The sequence below is a fragment of the Tauraco erythrolophus genome, chromosome 5, assembly GCF_009769465.1.
Source record: "Tauraco erythrolophus isolate bTauEry1 chromosome 5, bTauEry1.pri, whole genome shotgun sequence".
NCBI lineage: Eukaryota > Metazoa > Chordata > Aves > Musophagiformes > Musophagidae > Tauraco > Tauraco erythrolophus.
The window spans coordinates 52,314,043-52,333,150 of record NC_141469.1 but is presented as its reverse complement, the minus strand read 5'-3'; the positions used below and the strand labels follow the sequence as shown (position 1 = coordinate 52,333,150).

Genomic DNA, 19,108 nt, shown 5'->3' with positions numbered 1-19,108 from the left:
AGCAGGGGCACCCCCCGCCCCAGCAAGGGTTAGGAGCGGACCTGCCCCCCAGAGCGGGGTCGGCGCTGAGGCGCCAGGAGCCCGGCGGGGGCGGCGGGGGGCGCGGCCCTGCGGGAAGCGGGCAGGGCGGGCCGGGGGAGTCAGCCGGATGCTCGTCCACGTGTCGGGGAGATTTAAAAAGTTTGGACAGGCAGCGAGGGCATGCCCAGAAGAGCGGCTGGCAGGGAGGCGGCACTGGGGACACGGCGGCCATGGGAAACCTCTGCCACCAGCAGCCCCCCGCAGCCACCCCTCGGCGCAGTCAGAGGAAGGCAGCGCACGGCGCGGCGCTGCCGGGGTCCCCGCTGCTCTTCCTCCTAGTCCTCCTCGCCTCCTCCATGTCTGCTTGCAAAGGTGAGGAGCATCCTTCTCGCAAACCCTTCTTGCACTGCCAGCCCTGCGATTATTTTTTTTTTTTGGGGGAGGATGAGGATAGGTGACCCCAGCATCCTGCCAGCCTTGCGAGGGGGCTGCGCAGCAGCCGCTGCCCCGCCGCCGCCCTGGGCCGGGGTCTGGGAGGGATGCAGAGATGCGCAGGGGGCTGCAGCTGCTGGGCACGGGTTGGGGTGGACGGGATGGGGGATGTTGGGGGGCTTCCTCGTGTAGGCTTACTCTGTCCTGGCGAAAACTACACTCCAGCAACTCGGGGAAGTGGCTTTTGTTAAAAGCGATTTAATTTTAAATAGGTTCTACTCTGATTTAAAAGCTCAGAAAAGGGAAATGAGATGTATTGCAGAATTTTAGGGAAATTTAGGACCCTCCGGAAGTCACTTAGCCCAAGCTGAGGCAGTATTTGTTGCATGAGGAATCCCTAGGGTTGAGGTTAAGTGGAAAAGGATAGAGCTGCTTTCAGCACAGAGTTTGATTATCTTGATTTAATTTGAAATGTTGTGTTACACCTGAAAGTTGCCATTTTTTTTAACAGAGAGTGCTTGTCAGAGAAGCACAGTTAATGCACTTCTTAACAAAATATACTCTCTTTCCTATTCTATTTTCCCACTCCAGACAGATTAACTACTTATACCTTGTGAAGTAACATTACAAAATAAATCGCTGTGCAAGGAACAGTTCTATTTTGTTTGTATTATATGTGTGTGTGTGAGTTACTTTCATCAGGAGTTTTTGTTCTGATTCGATGTGTTTTTTTAATATCAAGAATCAAAACATTTAAGTACAGTATATTCTATACTATATTCTATACAGAATATTCCGTTAAAAATAAATTCTGGAGATGTGGAAGAGGAGAGGGAAGGAAAAGGAGGGCAAGGAAGGGCAATGGCACACAGCATTTCATCATTGTTCTTACAGAAATGATTGCCAGGAACTTGTATAGGGAGAGCGGTGGAGGGAAGAGAAGATGTAAGACATGAATCCCAGGTTGAAAAGCGACTGAAACTGTGCAGCTGGCATTCTGCTGCCTTGAAAGAAGTTAAGTTTCTAGAAGTTGGCAGAATTGAAGGATAAGAGAACAAACATATCAAGGACAGTGTCAATTTTGTAGGAGGATTTCCTCCTGTATGTTCCTTTTGGATAGGATTGCTTTCCTCAATAGCACTCTTTCCCCCACACCCCCTTTGGTTATCTTGTGTGAATTACAAAATAACTTATTGTTTCCCTGTATGTGCCATTGTGTATGTGTGTACACGAATGAAATCCTATAGGGACCGCAGCACTGTTCTGGGTGGGGTGATGGAGGGGCACAGCTCGGCACTGGGGGGCACATAGTGCCAGGTGTGAGCACAAAACAGACGGGACTGCACATGAAATAAGAGTTTTGTGAATAAGTGGAGAAGGGTTAAGGAAACTTAGGAGCTGCTGAAATAATTGCATCTTCTCTGTCCAAGAGTTTATGCTGAAGGCAAAAAAAAAAAAAAAAAACAAAACACAACGCAAGCTGTAATATTCAGGCTTTCTTGCTGGCTGCCCTAAACTTTACAGGCTGTTGGGTTTTTTGTGCTTCCCCTGGAAAGCCTTGGGAGCAAGGCAATGGTAGAAACAGTGTTTAGTGACAGGCAGACAAAGGTTTAATGGGGAAAGTGTGTTGATTTGAAGTGTTGCCCAGTTCCACCCTTTGCAACCAGGATACCAGTCCCAGGCAATACTCCAATTTGAATATCCTGATTTAAGAACAGAAAATGGTAAGAGAATTGTAACACCTTTCATTTATTTGGAGTTTTTCCTTGAACTGAAACAAACATCAAAAAAAGCATATTTTTCATTGGAAAACAGTTTTCTTATTATGTGAACCTTCTAGAGATTTCAAAAATACCCCACTTCTGCATAGGGTTACCTCTTCTAATTTTTTTTCCTTTGGGGAAAAACAAGCATTGAAAATAGTTAGCCACCTTAAGTCTGTACCAGTATTGAATTATGGTTTTGGAATCTACCGCTTAATGCCTGGAACTAACTACTATTGTAATTATTGTTATTAGTGGTACTTGTGAAACAAATGGAGATGATGCGCATTCATAACCTGCTCACCTGGCCATTCTAGCTAAGTCTACCATTACCTCTTTTTTGTTTAATTCGGTTCAATTATTTGGAAAAAAAAAAAAGTGACCACAGGTAATTATAGACTGTTTGAGAGGTTATGAAATCTCTATTAGTCTGAAGACTTTAAGTGTATAAACTGGTCAGGCACAGCTCATGGGCAGCAACTTTGGGCAGGAGGATAAATTAGATGACTTTATAGGGTTTCCTGCAGTCCTAGGACTGTACAGATAAAGCACCACCCTCTCCAGCACCAGTTTCCCTCCCAGGTGAGTTACCACACATCCCCACATCAATATGCTTGCATGGTTTCTAATGTACTCACAATTCAGTGCTGCTCATTTCTGTTATTTACAGAGACTCTGGTAACACATTATTATTAGAAATATATTTCCAGATAAAATAACAGTGTGGAAAGGTGGATATTCTGAGTGCTGGGTCAGGAGGGACACAGACACAGTGAATTCCAGGTTTGTAAGCCTTCCAGTACTTAAAGGGGGCCTACAGGAAAGCTGAAGAGGGACTTTTTACAAGGGGGTGTAGTGATAGGACAAGGGGCAACGGATTTAAACTGAAAGATTTAAACTTAAATGGATTTAAACTGAAAGAGGGGAGATTTAGATTACATAAGGAAGAAATTTTTCACTCAGAGGGTGGTGAGGCACTGGAACAGGTTGCCCAGAGAAGTTGTAGATGCCCCATCCCTGGAAGTGTTCAAGGCCAGGTTGGATGAGGCTTTGGGCAACCTGGTGTAGTGGAGGGTTTCCCTGCCCATGGCAGGGGTGTTGGAACTAGATGATCTTTGAGGTCCCTTCCAACCCAAACCATTCTATGATTCTATGTAGCCTGGGTGGGCAGAGATGGAGAAAGGAGTTGCCCCCAAGCCAAGCACCATATCACTGCAGCATTATGCAATTAGTAGCAAATTTAATCTTCAAAGGGACTGAGCTTTTCCACATCGCATAAGCCAGACAGAGGAAACAAAGCCAGTTACACATGTATTGTCTATCACCTCAAAAATGCCATGTTCATGTCACGGGTATTATTCATATGCAAGCATACATGTTTAATTGTTTAACTGTAGCATACAACAAAGCAAGAGGTAGGATCCAGATTCTCAACTTGTGATGCGTGCACTGGAGGTGAGCTGCGGGCTCAGAAAATTCGAGGTTGTAGGTGCTGGAAGGTGTTTTCCTGAGCAGGTCATTGCATTTGAGAGCTGCCACATAAATTTTCTTGCCTGCTGCTTACCGCTGAGAATGGACTAATGCAAGCCTGTCTCCTGGTGAAAGCTGAGTAACTTCCACGCTGTTGATTGCTAAGAGATGTGAGTGTCTGTGTCTGCTGTGAACTTGTGAAGAAACCTCCTGCTGTGTTGCTGACATAGAGCAGGCAGAAACTACTGGACAATGGTAAGTATGCACAATATGTTCAGGGTTTTTATAAAAATCACTGACACAGGATACTTATACAAATGACCTTTGCTGTACAGCATTTCTAAGCACAGTTTGTGCTTCCAGGTGCACCGATGCCATCCCAAGCACTCGAGGCAGATCAGGATTTGCAGCTGTGGAAAGAGGTAAGTATCATCTGCATACTGCCACATGGTATTCTCCATTTCTTCTGTGCCCATCCTTGCTAGTCACACCTCACTCTCCACTACTTCTCTTGCACGAAGTTCAGGTTCTTCTTCCAGTCCTGCTTCTCCTGTACATCTCCTATCCTGACATCAGCATAGAGGGGAAACATCTTATTTTTCAGATTTTCTGAACAGTTGCTCCAGGAGAACATGGAGGCTGGGTGATGAGATGTCGTTCGGGGAAAAAAGCTGTCTTGGCTCAATAGAGAGCTACGTTTGATAAGAGTTGTCATTTCACTGTCAATAACAGTGAAGTGACTCACTGTCCCTGGAAGAAACAGTGTCCCGTCTGGTATTTTTATAGTCTTTACATGACACACAGTAATTGTTTAAACTCGTCCAATCTTACCTTTGGCTGCTTCTGTTCTGCACGCAGGGCCAGGACTCTGTGTTTAATCCTATCCTAGCCTCTCAGTTGACTAAGTCGAGGATAATATATATATATATATGTATAATTATATATATATATATATAATATATATAATTCTATAATGTACTGTGTCAATTAGCCCCTCTAACATTTCACTGCTGATGGCTATCTTAACTTCCACTCTCATCTTTGAAAAGAACATTTGTTTTGGTTCGAGGATGTGACATGTGTGTTAACACAGGCTCTTCCATGCCCTTTTGGAACAGATGGAGTGGCAGGGCATAACACGCAGAGAGGGTTTAGCCTGCAACTCGCATGCCCTGGTGTTGCTGTAACCTTCACGTATTCCCTTGACATTTAATTTTGTAGCTTCTGGTAATGTTAGAAAGCAAGTGACTCACCACGGGTACAGATGTAGAGAGTAAATTTCTTCCTATCGAGGCCATTATAGGAGACACTTCCCTTCCTGCCATTCTCCCCTTAGTTCATTTTGGAAGCGTTGACTCAAATACCAACATTTTCCTAGACTGACACTTGGACAAGCCCTAGTGATATCTATCTGCTGGGAAAAAGTGGCCTCTTGGGAAGTATAAACTCATAAGGCGTTTATGAAATTGAGTTATTTACATTCTGGATTAAAATTGCTGCTTTACACATTTCTGCATTTATTGCTAAGATCTGCTATTTGTAACACAGTATTTGTCCCTACACTGACCGGAGGCAAAGGTAAAGTTTCCAGTGATTTCAGCAAATAAAAAAGTATGCATAAGATACAAAATTCTGGGTAAAATTATGTAACATAAACAATATAACAGTAACTATTATAGCAAGAATAATGCAGGACTGGAGAAAGCCTGAAGAAAGATAATTAGATACATAGGTATATATCCTAAATCAACCTAATTACAGAATCATACTATTTCACCAGAGTTTCTTGGGGTGAAAAGACTCATTTCTTCCCTGTTTGTTACTTTATTAATGGATCATTCAGGAGAAGCCCTGCCTCTAAATTAAACTAGTATTTACCAGGAACAACTCTGAGTTTATAAATATGGGAATTTTGTAACTAAGTATTGTGTTCCTTTCTTTGTCTCTCACATCCTTTCGTTTATGTTATTTAACCACCCCAATGCATCAATGATGATAGGAACTACTAATTCATTATTTTTTTAAAAAAAAATGAATTAACAGAAACTGTGACTTTTCCTCAGCCTTTGCTTTGTCCATGCAGATTTTAGCTGAAAGGCACTGCTTTCTGTTTGACACAGTGCACGGCAAGGTATCTTGTCCTGCTACTGAATTATGGTAGTTCTCTTATTAGTCACCTCCAACTACAAAACAAGCAAATAAACTAAGAAAAAACAACAACAACAAAATCCCTCACCAAGAAGAAACAGTAATTTTGTAACGTAGGCTTCCAAAATGACTTGAGCTTCATTTTACCTCATTCACTACTGATTTCTCCCTCTACATTTTCTTACTCTGGAAGTAGTGAAGCTGAACTAATATACTCGGAGACAAACAAATGCAAGATGAGAGGAGAAGAGAATGTGTTACCAACAAAAGCTATTTGAAAGGAATTCTGTGAGCTATTAGCTTTCCCGCTATCTCTGCGAATGCTTTCTTGTAGATTGTCTCTAGAGAAATGAATCATCTCATGTCTTGAATAACTTGGATATGCATTATTTGTTTATTGCTTTTTTCATTTAATGTTTTCATTGCTGAAGAGTGCCGTTTAGGGCTTTTTACCTGTAATAAAATTGTAAGACCCATTGCATTACTTAGTCTTTATTTAAAAAAAAATTTTTTTAATGCAGTCTATGAACTAGATGATTGGCAAAGCTTTTTGGCATCTAGACAAACAGTATTGAATATTCAATTCCAGAAATGGTGCATACTAGTGCAGCTAGCTATTGATACAATTTTAAAGTTACATAATTAAAAGGTAAGCCTCATTTTTCATTATTATTAAACTATGCAGCTTCTGTTGGAGTACCAAAGATTTTTTTCTTTTCCTTCCAGAACACTTTGAGCTTTCAGTACTGGTAATACTATGTCCATGAATTCAAATGTCCTTCATTCTATTTCTTCTCCCTCCCCAATTAATAACTCCACTAAAAATTATGCAGTCATCTGAGATCTTTTCATCTTGGAAAAGAGACAACAGAAAGAGGATGTAATTAATTGTCTGTACAAGGTCATGAACAGTAGGGAGACGATGGGTAGGAATCACTTATTGATTACTTCTTCCAAGACAAGATCATGATAGCATTGAATGAAGCTAGCTTTGAAAAGACTGATCAAGACAAATGGAAGTGGTATTTCATGCAGTGTTTAGGAAACCTTTACCACAGGACCTTGTGGATGCTAAAAGTTTTCAATAGGTCAGAACAAGCTTGGTCAGATTCACAGCACAGAAATCCACTGTGGTTGGAGAGCATGGGTTTTACTAGACCACTCATCTCTTCTTAGGCTCTTCCCTGGGTGCCAGTGTATGGCCATTTTCGGAGATAAGGCGCAGAGCTAAGCAGACTTTTGTTCTGATCGAGATGAAATGGCTGGTGGGGGTTGGGGCTTCTTGTTTTGGTTTGTGGATTTTTATTTCTGTTTTGGTTTGTGTCTATGTGTGTAACATTCCATTCGTGTCTAAATTCAACAGCAATGACTTCTTCCACAGTGCTCTTTGAGGTTTAGATCTCTTGAAATATATTGACTATATCTCTTACTAGAATTGTGATTTGAGAACCACTTTCTTTAAACAAAATCTTGTAAGGCTCCTCATTTGCCAAAGAAATCAGTGCAAGCCTTGGACATTGGCTGTTTAGTGACTCATACAAATTGACTGGCATGCATAGGATGTGCTGGCACATACCATAATTACTCAAGAGATGCATGTGTCATACACCTGCAGGGATGCTGGAATCCAATTGGAAGAGTGGTGTTTGAGCACTGCTCTTTGAATCACTTGCTTTAGTTTTGTCATTTTGTTCGCAGTTTTGTGTAACCCAAAGATATCACAGAAGAGATGTATGTTCATAGTCTATACCCTAGATGCTTAAAATCATAATTTAAAATACAACTTAGTCTGAGAAGGCTACAAATAGGAGGGACATGAGCGGAGCAAGATAACAAAGGACCCAGATGTGTAGGTGTTCGTTGTGATTAAACATGTATAAGTTTGTTTATTTGGTTAAGGGATTTTTTTTTTTCCTTTAATACAAAATATTTCATCAATGTACCTGTAAGAATTCCTTACAGTAGACAAGCTTGCCATACCTTTGCCTGCACTGAACTGTTTTTGAAAATATACATATTTCACTTGTTTTTATTAATCTGACTTCCTAAAAAAGGACTGTATGAACTTTTACAGGTAGACGATGCCTGTTCTGCTTACCTGTCCACAGATCCTCAGCATCAGGTAAGTCAGATAGAGATTAGTTCATTATTTTGATACTATTTGTTATATGCAGTAGGATTAGAAGTCTGATACGTGAGTTCATGTTTTCTTTGCATTAGGCATCCACTGCACTGGAAGAACTTTGTTTTCTCATCATGGGATTTCTCCAGAAACCACAGGTAACACACATGAAAGACTATTTAGCATTTCTGAAGCTTGATCTCTGTGTGCCAGTGTCCACAATGAATTCTGAGGACCCAGTATCTGAAGTGTCACTCAGTGCTGGAAGAAATACTGTCAGTTCTTACTCTGAAATGCTATGTGTCCTAACTCAACACTGATTCAAGACAACAGTGAGACTCCAATTTTTGGAAAACAATCTCCAGGTTGAATACAAGGTTTCAGGTGTTTTTATTGATTTAGATTAGAAAAATTATGAGCTCTCACTAGAGAAAGAAATTTATTTATGAGAGTCTAGGGATATACAAAGGACCATCCACTAAACCCATCTACTCTTCAGCTGGAGAGTAATCAATGCTCTCTACAGAGTTTGAAAAGAGTCGTTACATTGATCAGCAAAGACATGTAATAGATCTGTCAAGGAAGGATGATATTCCAATCCAGTACTGAAAAGTTTATAATGTAATTGAAATTGTCCATTGCTCTTGTTTTTGACAAATAAAAGCTTCTCTACCGATTATTATTCCTACAGGGTTTAGATGAAAAAGACAACACCAAAAGGGTAAGATTTCTATGTATGTTTTATGATCACACTAAAATTGTCGAGAAAATCATAACACCCGTGCCCTGTTTTGTAGTAAAACCCCACTTTTAATTTTTTTGAACAGTTCTTATTTCATTATTCTAAGACTCATGACTCAGGCAACTCAGACATCATGGTAAGTGGCATAGCACCTCCTTGTGAGTACATGTATGCTTGTACGTAAAAACAAGGTAATGTTCCTTTTTGCAATAGTCTCTCCAACTGTATAGCAAGCTCAGAACTGGCAGTTTCATGTTTAAGATATAAAATGAGTTTAATAACATGGGAGAGGATCATCAATACTCTCCATGTGTGCAAAAAAAATGACCAAACACTCATAGAATACCAGCTGCATCTTAATCTTGTAGTTACAATGCTTAAGCCTAAGATCAAATGCTTGTCTCTGGTACTGGAACATAACACACACAGTGAAACAACGTGGATTTAGAGAAGCTGAGAACATGACCATAAATATCAAGAACTCTTAATGAACTTTTATTAATTATAATTAAATTGTATGTATTTATTTGTGCATGTCATAAATAGGTATCAGGCAAAATAGTATTGAAGTCACACTCAGACTTTGGATTATATTTCAAATGAAAAATATGATTTTAAAAATAGCCTAGTATTGTTGCTATAAAACTATTCTTGTAAGCCAATAACATAAGCCAAACTATGTGTGATCCATCTTTGCTTTTAAAGTGCAAACATAACCTGTTATTTCTGTGCATCTGTGTGTTTTTTTCTGTGCACAATAGGATTTTGAGAAAGTTAAACATATTCATTTTTTCTCATTTCTTAACAATAATTCTTACGTGTTAATGTCCATTTTTGCCTCGTTCTTTAAATTTCCTCAGAAATATGTGATATATTTCCTGGAAAGTTATATTGGTGATATTGAAGTCAGTGTTTTCATGATAGAGTGCTCTGGATGTTTTAATGGTAACCAGGGCATAGTGAAATGAGCTATTTCTGCTGGTGCTCCTGCTTAAGAGGTTACTGCATCTCCCTTTGTCCCCATCCTGAATACCTTTGGCCCTGCCTGCCCCCAGAGATTACTGCTTTCTCACTTCTTCTGGTTTAGCTGTTCACGTGACTATTTTCCAGCATATTATTCAGAGACACTAACTTAGGTGAGATCCATCATTCTTTGGCTTTATGAACCTCTCTGCACTGACTGCAGAGCCCAAGTGGCCAGCCGGGATGCCCTTTAGTTCCTCTGCTACACATCAGACATCTACTTTTTTAGCTACTATGATGCCACATTGCCTACCTTAGGCAGACAGTGCAAAATTGGCTCCACGTAGGCAGGTTCATTTTTACCTATTAAGTACATTAACACTTTGGTAAGTCCAGTTATTCCATATATTACAATTCTCTTCATAGTATTACTTTTCTAAGAAGTATTGTATCAGAAATGCTTTATTTTTGAAATTATATTTATATGAGTTGAAGATTTAAATTGATGAAACATAGTTTTTTCTACTTTATTTCTTATTGTGAACCCCTCTTCACAAGCCCATATGATTGTGTTTTGCCAGGGGGGGCACTAATGCTGTACAAAATGCTACTGTGCTTAACCAGGCTGTCTCCAAGCATCGAGTCTTGTTGAACACAAGGAGTTTTGCAACTCGAGCTTGTCTTTTAGGTAGAGTGACCAGTGCCATGGTTACAAATTTTACTTGAGAATGGAACCCTCCCACACATTGTTTTCTCGAAGGAAAAAAAAAAATCCTGCTGTGATTTAAATTATTTTGAAGTAAAATGAACTTTTCAGTACAATGGAGATTGAAGCTCCTAAATTCCCGTAGTAGATAATCGGCGAAATGTTAGTAGGAGTACTCTGTGGAAATATTCTCTGTACAACTCACAGAGGCTGATCAAAGTCTGAATAATTGCAATTGCCTGGGCAAGAAGTCTGTAAACAGTTCTGAACTTTCAAGGAGTAAAGATGAAAACGCATAGCTTTTCCCTCCATCGCTCTGTGAGTCACATTTGTAATGTAAATATAAATGTTGCTACCTGTTTGTTGTCAAGTCAGGATGTTAAAAAAGTGAGTTTCTCAATTAACATCTTTGGTCCTTTTTTGGTGCATGTTTGGTCCATAAGCCAATACTGCAGGAAGAGACTTTTTTTTTGCATCATAAGGTCGAAATTTCATTGTTGCTCATGTGTCTGTGTTCGTGTCCTCTCAGTCGTCTGTCCTGCATCCTTTGCTGCAACTTGTTCCCCAGCTTAATGAGAGAAGACTGAAGAGACACAAAGTGGACGTATGTAATCTTAAACTCTGCATGCTTGCATTCTCACACTTGGTGATTCGTTAGCTCTTCTAAAAATGTCCTTGTAGACCTTTCTGCTCACAACATATTTATTTTCAACATTTAATATCACACTAGTGTATTTTCATTAGAAATGTGAGGGGTTTATATTCTTAAATGAGTGAAAAATAATCCTGCTGATACTTAATGTTTAAAACAAAAAAAAACACTGATGTGATATATGCCTAACACAGAACAGCAGTAGAACACAAAGCCTATGTATCAAAATGGATCTGTTATAGAACCATAGAATCATAGAATGGTTTGGGTTGGAAGGCACCTCAAAGATCATCTAGTTCCAACCCCCCTGCCATAGGCAGGGAAACCCTCCACTACACCAGGTTGCCCAAAGCCTCATCCAACCTGGCCTTGAACACTTCCAGAGATGGGGCATCCACAACTTCTCTGGGCAACCTGTTCCAGTACCTCACCACCCTCAATGTAAAGAATTTCTTTCTTATATCTAACCTAAATCTGCCCTCTTTCAGTTTAAATCCATTGCCCCTTGTCCTATCACTACACACCCTTGTAAAAAGTCCCTCTCCAGCTTTCCTGTAGGCCTCCTTTAGGTACTGGAAGACTGCTATAAGATCACCCCTGAGCCTTCTCTTCTCCAGGCTGAACAGCCCCAAAATTCTGTTAATTCTTTTATAAAAAGAAAAATACTTTAAATTTTATCTGTACTGTTATATTTCAGTTGAGTTATATTTTCTAAGGAGGGTCTTTTATTCTCCCATTTGGAATTCAAACCATATCTACTCCTTAAATATATATTATTTATGACCTATTGCACTAAGAATTTCCAAGTAATTTTTAGGCAATTTACTGTTTAACTTACAGTGCAGATAAGAAAGTTCTCTGTGGAATTATTTTTCCACAGAAAAATAGTGTGTTTTGGAATAAAAGTTTCACATAGAACAAAATAGCTCAATTGTTTCTAAAATGTCATAAAATTTATATTTTATGGTATATTTGCTGCATATGCAATTTCAAATTTCAAAAATCAAAAAGCAGATGGATAGAAATGTCCATCCCTTTAATGAAGGTGTGCAGAGAAGAGAGAAATGTAGTCTGATATATAAGAATCTTTCTCTATGAGAATACTGAAGATTCCTGTATAACAAAGCGTACTGAAATCAAAGACTCAGACTCTTCCTGTTTTGCATTTACTTCAGCTTAGTTATTCCTTAGATTCATTGATATGATTCCTTATATTCACTAATAAACAATTTAAACTGGGGGTACAAATGTGATACTTATAACCCAGATAGTACCAGACCCAAAAATAGGACTTTTCCTTTATTAATCCAGATAAAGGCTGTGTTTTTAATGCCCAAATTTTCAATGAACTCTTAACCCTATGGTTACGTATGTCAGCTTTCATCTAGTCATGGTTGTGATTGGTAATACTTTCTACTCCTCTCTTTGGATCTCAGCTATATTCCCTAAAACACATTTTTCTTATCCAATGACGGAACCTGGCCACATATAAGAACTTAAAGAGTTGGCATATCTTCTCATGGACTAAAATTGTTATGAAAATTTTAACCCACTACACATCTGAAAGGAAAATACAGGGTAAAATTTACTTTCTGTGATGACATTGATGTGAACTGTATTTATGCTATTGGACTTACATATTGGCAAAGAAAATTCTTGGAATTGCTCTTTGTGCTTTTAAATGGACATACATGTCAACTAAGGCAAAGAATGGGAAGGAAAGTATAAATGAAAGAACACAAAATTGCTGAAAGTGAAAACAAGCTTCCTTTTAATTCCAGTAAAGTCCTTTTGCTAGAATACTTTAGTATCTTGAATTTACTTCCATTGAGGTTGATGGCATAATTAATGGAAATAGAATCCATTAATTAACAGATAATAATCTAAAATTTGTAGCTTATTTGGCATATTCTAACATATTTCAGGCTCTTCATGGCAGTTTTATTTTTAGTGGGCTCAAAAAAGAAAGTATAAAGATATTTTTCCAAGTAGTAATACGAAACTCTGTACAGAGTATATCAGTTAGATCACGTGTCTTTATATATCTATTTAGAGAGTCACTATGCTTATAACAACTCACAAATGAAATTTAATACATCGTTTCTGTTTAAGAGCTGTCAAGCCATCATGTGACAAACAATTTAAGGACTTATATTTTACATCATAGCAACATCAAAGTCCATACTCTACAAATCCTTAGAAAAAAGTTAAAAACTATACTGATATAAAGTGTAAACATATGCTGGTATAAAAAGACCTTTTTTTAAGACAGTGTTTGAAAATATTTCTTCCGAAGGAAAAAAAAAAAAAAAAATTAAAAACCCAGACCAAAAAAATGCTATGGTGTTCGGGAGTGAGCCCAGAGAAGGCTGATATAACTTTATGGCAAAATGCAAACATTTTACCAAGCTTCTTTTTGTAAGGTACCTTATTTTCACCAGATTTTTGAAGTAGAAATGAATGAGTGATGATGAGTATTATGTGTTTCCTTAGTCATCTTTTAAAAACTAGCCACTTGAAAAGATCTGTCTCCTATTATTTGTATTATTGTACTCTTGATAGCAATGGAAATTGCAACAGTTAGAATTCCAACTATTCTGCAGTGTGATAAGTAGTAGTCTTTACTCTGCAATTGTGATGTTATGCATTACGAAGTAATGAAATGGCCAACACTTACAGTATATAGCCATTTAAAAATATTCATATAAATCTAAGGAAACTATGAAAACAGCTCTAAATTGAATTGCATTTTATAGAAAGCAACTTTTTTGGTTTCCTGTTCTCAACTCCTGCTGTGAATACCAGTCACATTGTTAAAGGTGTTATTTACTCCTATACAGTGTACAAACACCAGATGTTTACAAAGTGCTAGCATCTTCTGGAATCAATTTCCTTTGCACACTCTTCTAGTTTTGGTATCTTTGCATGCATTTTATTTGTTTTAATGTCATAATAAATCTTTGAAATTCATTCATATTATATGTATCATATTTGTTTATATGGCAGATTTCAGTGTATTTTAGTATAAGAGTTCAAAATCGTCTCTGACTGTTATTGCTGAGGGCCATACCAGTTTGTAAAAAAAAATACTGAAATAATCTGCCATCCGTAGTAAAATTAGTGCAATTATTCCCTGAATGTGAGAAAGCTATAAATCTATCTTTCCAAGAGACTCTACCAGATGGGCTGATGGGAAAATGGCACAGGTAAACTTTAAAGCCAGCAGAGGATCAGAGCAACCCTGCCTAAGATGTGCAGAGGAGCTCCAATCCTCCATGGAGCAGGAAGCCCTCGTGTTCCCACGGGCTGCCCACCTTTGGTTGGACTATCTGACTCTCGTGTCACTGACTGTGCTTCGGGAAGGGTTAGCTTGCTGCTAATTATTTTTTTCTTTTTCTAATACTGGAAAGAAACCCAGAACCTGCTGTACATAAACACACCCACCTCTCTCCCCAGCGAGACAAGGAATTGAAAAGGTGGATGAGTGAAGGAGGAAACATGCTTTATGAAATTTATGCTTTCTTCCCAGATTGGACTGACACTGGATTTTGTCATGAATTTGATTCCTCTTGAGCTCCATCTTGACTGATATAACATGATCTAAGACAGAAGACACAAGAGCATTTTGTTGGCAAGTCAGTCTAAGAGATTGAACAAGATAACTTTTAGAGGGCAGGCATTAAACTAAATAAACATACTTCTTCATGAATACATGTGTTTCTGTATACATACATACATGCAGGTTTGTGAATATACATGTATGTAGACTACAGAATGTATAAGAGTTTTTTTTAACATCTCCAAACTCTTGGAAGTTATGAGGCAAGTGTTATAATGAAGACAGATTTTAGCTTCAGTCGTCTTCTAATACCAACCTCCTGATATGAAATCAAATCAGGAAACAGTGTAATCTTCTTTAAGAGGTGTCTGGTGCTAAGTAGAGAATGATATACCAAAATGTTGAAAGTCCATAAAATAACTCTTAATTCCATATTACTAATTATACTCTTGACTCCTTAAATGTCCTAGATCAATTTCCTTAACTTGCAACAGCTGCCTATTTTGTTTCTGGTTTTGTATTTGTGCACACATTGAATAGAAAAAGTAGAAAAACAATGAAATATGAATACCTTTAGACACTGTAATGAGAATGTACGGAACTCTACTAAAAGACAAATTTTTAGCCTTTTCAATTTTAAAAAATGTATAGTATTGAATAGATGATAGATCTGAGATGGGTATTTCAAACCTAGGTAATGACAGAATGAGGCAGTCAATAGGAATAAAAATAATTCACGTTTTAGCTACAGTGAAGAAACTGTCTATCATGGTATACCTGATGAAGTGATGTTAAAAATAAATGCAAGACTCAAAAGATAATGTACAATTTAAACCCTACTTCATTTGAAAGCTTTCTTGGATTGAAGCTGCTCCTGTGTTTGGAAGTGATGGGAGCCATCCTGTTTTACACAATTCTTACAGGATTAGAACAGAGCATGGAATGATTGTTTTCTGTGACAACTCTGGGTATAATCATAGCCCAAGAGATCACACAGCCTCAGTTTTTAGTTGAGAAATACCATCATTGCTAAATAAATTCTATCCAAATTTTATGTTCTGCTAAGCACAAGATTAGAACTATTTTGTTTCTGAATTGTCCTATCTCTTCACCTGCAGGACAGACACCTCACCCGTATATCTGGTATTAACACAAGCAGTGAAAATGCTGTCATTAAGTTTGTGTTCTCTGATCACAAAGGTCTCATTAAAGCAACTGGATACTTCATGCTTTGTACTTACTGCATTTAAATGGAATATCTATTTTCCTGATCATTAGTTTCCCCTCCCTTGATATATGGATTAGTTGACAGTTGATTGTCGACGCGTGCAGCACAGACAAGATAAAATATCATAAGCACCGGTCTTTTCTTTGGAAGTTAATCTGAGAAGGACAATCACGATACACCTCTGGAAACAGTCCGAGATCTCATTCCTGGGCTGGAGGCCAAGCATTTCTGGTTTTCGAGCTTCAAAGACCCACTCTGTTTTGTCCACAGAGACTCCGCTACCACGAAGACACTCTGGTTGTGTCTGGGTAATGAAACCTGGAAAGTTGAAGGCAAAGGCTGCTCATTGTTGCTAATACCATTCTAAAGCAATATGAACTGAGCCAAAACTTGAGGTGGAATTTGGCCCTCCTTTGTGTGTTTTCTGCCATTTCTACATGACAATATGAACTTCTTTTTACTGACATGGAGAAATATATATATAAAGCATGCCTTAAGGGGCAAGAATATAGTAGTACTGAACAAATACTTTTATATGTACATAAACAACCTCTCTATATGGATTCACTTACAAGAGCAGATATGATTTAAATTTTTTTTTTTTTTTTCCAGGAAGAACTTCAAGGACCTGGAGGGATTCAAAGTAGAGGCTACTTTTTCTACAGGGTATGGTTTGTTCGACCTTTTTTCTTTTCATTTCATTATGAGTGTTACAAAACAAAAAGTAGAGAAACCAGTAAAAATTACTGTGACGGAGGAAACTTTTTTCAGAAAGAGCATCTTACTGTGTAGAACTACTCAAGATCTGTTCCAGGTATTTTCTTGGATTAAAACAGAATAATAGTAGAAGTTTTTGTACACATCTTAATGTTTGTGTCTAGATGATACCATGCTAAGTGTTAATAAGTCTTTGGTTACTATGTATATCATTCTCGGAGAAAGTTCTAGAAAATATGCCATCTTGGACAACCCTTCTGTTCAATATAGCACTGTTCAATATAGTACGTTCACATGTGATATAAATACAATGCCATGCTTACGTACTGTACCAGAACAGGTACTGGGACTGACCTTCCCATTTTCCTTGTGTTTTGACCAGTAAGATTAGAAACTAGCTACAGAAATTCTCATGAGAACGAAACTACTTTATTCATCTTTGATGCTATAGAGCCTCTTTGTTCCATTTTTGCAAAATTGAGCACGTTAAAGATGGCAAGTCAAACTTAATAATAATTCTCTTGATTTTGGTCAATTTTTTTTTCTGTTTAAATAAGAAAGTGGCTGATGAAAAGAAGGCAAGTTTGTATAGTTATATTTCTTATGTATCAAGAGTGGATCTTTAGAGCTCTTATGACAGGTCAAAGTTATGGGTAATATTAACAACAATGCATTCATGATGCCAGAGTGAAAAGCAAATCCTTATTAAGCCCAGCAAGAGATTTTTTTTTTATCAGCTTTAGTAGACATTGTATCAAGTTCCTTTGTAGTGCAAAATATTTCTGAAATGACCATGGTGAAAAAGGAGAAACTCTTTGCCAATTTTCAAGAACTAAATTTTTTAGTCTAAAAATAAAATCATTGAGTGACATATATTTCTTTGTTAATTACAACAAACATAATGCAATAACAACAACAATCTGGAAGCATATCTTAAGAAAATGCAAAAAGAATGAGGGATAATGGTCTCTTAGAAGGACTTCTTGTGGCTTTCTCCCTGTATAAAATCATACAAGATGGGTATAATTCATTCTTCAATCTGTATACAGTAATTTTTACTGTATAATTCTCCTCCAGAGGTGGATATACATTAAACAATAACTGGTCTCTGGTTTATCTTTAATGATGATCACATTGACAAAACTGAGAAATTTCCCAATTTTTATACATCCCAAGTTGGGTGGGGCTTTGTTACTGAAACCGGTCAGTTTTATAGAGGGCTTATTGGATATCTGTCTTTCAGCCACGCAACGGAAGGAGATCCGTGGATTTTCGCTAAGGAGGTATCTATTTAATGCTTTTAATCACAATCTATATTTAAATTGGTTTATTTTTATACAAATAGAGCACAATATTTATGTTGAGTAGTCTATGAAAGCCTTTAACTGTTTTTGGCAACTTAGATTACTGCAGACAAGCTTCTCCCAGACGTGCTAAATTCACGTATCTTCAGGTCACGTGAATAGAAGCCGTAGGTACTCAGTTCCTCGATCTGAGAACACAGAGCTGTTTCAGGCAGCAAGAAATGGAAAATATCCCAGATCTGTAAACAGTTTGGAAAGCTAATAATGATGATAAGTGTATGTAAGGAAGAACTGATTCGGCTTCCTATCAAACACATACTGATGTCCTGGGTGTAATGCCCCTGTTCTTGCGTAGAAAAAAACCTCACACTCAAACTAAGTACAGACTTCAGGATTTCATTTCAAATCATTCGACTCTTTGGAACGATATAAAAAAGTTTCCCTATGCCAATATTATAATGCTCTGTTTTCTAATAGATCTTACATCTCTATCACATTTTAAGTATTTAGTGTTATATCATACCAACAGCTAAAGCTTTTTCTTATTTTTCAGGATTTTAGATTCCTGACCTAGAACTAATGCTGCAGGAATGCTGAGTACATGGACATACTGTTTTCCTTACAAAAATTATTCGTTACTAGTGTACAATTAAAGATCACTAGAATGTAAATGTTCCTAAATTAGATTCTGTTGAGGATTTAAATGTTTCTTTATTTTTTTGATTACATGAAAATTATGTTTCCTAGTGTTCTGATGTTTACAACTGTATGTAATGAAACTGTAAAAAAGTGACAGTGTATGCATGCAACAGACATTGCCTCTAACAACGCTGTTATGTACGTTCATTTTCCCTTATAAATAAAGGAACTCAGTTAGAGAGTTGTTTTAATGGGAATGTTTGCAACGTAGACTACTGCATTTTTTCAGAATATATTGTGGTTTGTGCAGTCTTTAAAATCACAGCTTATCTAGGCAGGCCAAACAAAAGGTGTGGTTTGCTTTTCAAGAGTATGTTCTCTACCCCTGTAAATCCTTCACTGTAGCCTGTGGACTTCTGGCAGTCTGCAAGGTCATGAGAAGTGCTCTGCAGATGGTCTACAGAACTATATTGATGGCGAAGGCATTGGCAGTCCTCAATAAGCCTTAAGGTTAATAGTGTTTCATTGGCTGAAAAAAAGTGAGAATCTCTATTCCCTTAATGAAAGGAAATCAAGTAAGTGGCATGTTTTGAAGAAATATCTTTACTTAATTCAACTAAAATATGATGACATTTTCTTAGC

At 37.8% G+C, this 19,108-nt stretch overlaps 1 protein-coding gene across 1 annotated transcript; it reads left to right on the top strand.

Moving 5' to 3' along the window:
* Positions 1 to 251: 251 nt before the first annotated feature.
* NMU (neuromedin U) lies at positions 252 to 17,802 on the top strand. Its single transcript, XM_086612321.1, has 9 exons — positions 252 to 393; positions 4,050 to 4,108; positions 7,909 to 7,956; positions 8,055 to 8,114; positions 8,648 to 8,677; positions 8,784 to 8,834; positions 10,897 to 10,971; positions 16,419 to 16,472; positions 17,767 to 17,802. Exons 1-9 carry the CDS (start codon positions 252 to 254, stop codon positions 17,800 to 17,802), a joined length of 555 nt encoding a protein of 184 aa, XP_086468447.1.
* Positions 17,803 to 19,108: the final 1,306 nt, after the last annotated feature.

Bases quoted from the DNA above. Each gene is read 5' to 3' on its own strand.
- NMU (XM_086612321.1), top strand. From the start codon at position 252: ATGGGAAACCTCTGCCACCAGCAGCCCCCCGCAGCCACCCCTCGGCGC. The intron at 8,678-8,783 runs GTAAGATTTCTA...TTTTTTGAACAG, and splicing joins AAAAAGACAACACCAAAAGG to TTCTTATTTCATTATTCTAA. The intron at 8,835-10,896 runs GTAAGTGGCATA...GTGTCCTCTCAG, and splicing joins CAGGCAACTCAGACATCATG to TCGTCTGTCCTGCATCCTTT.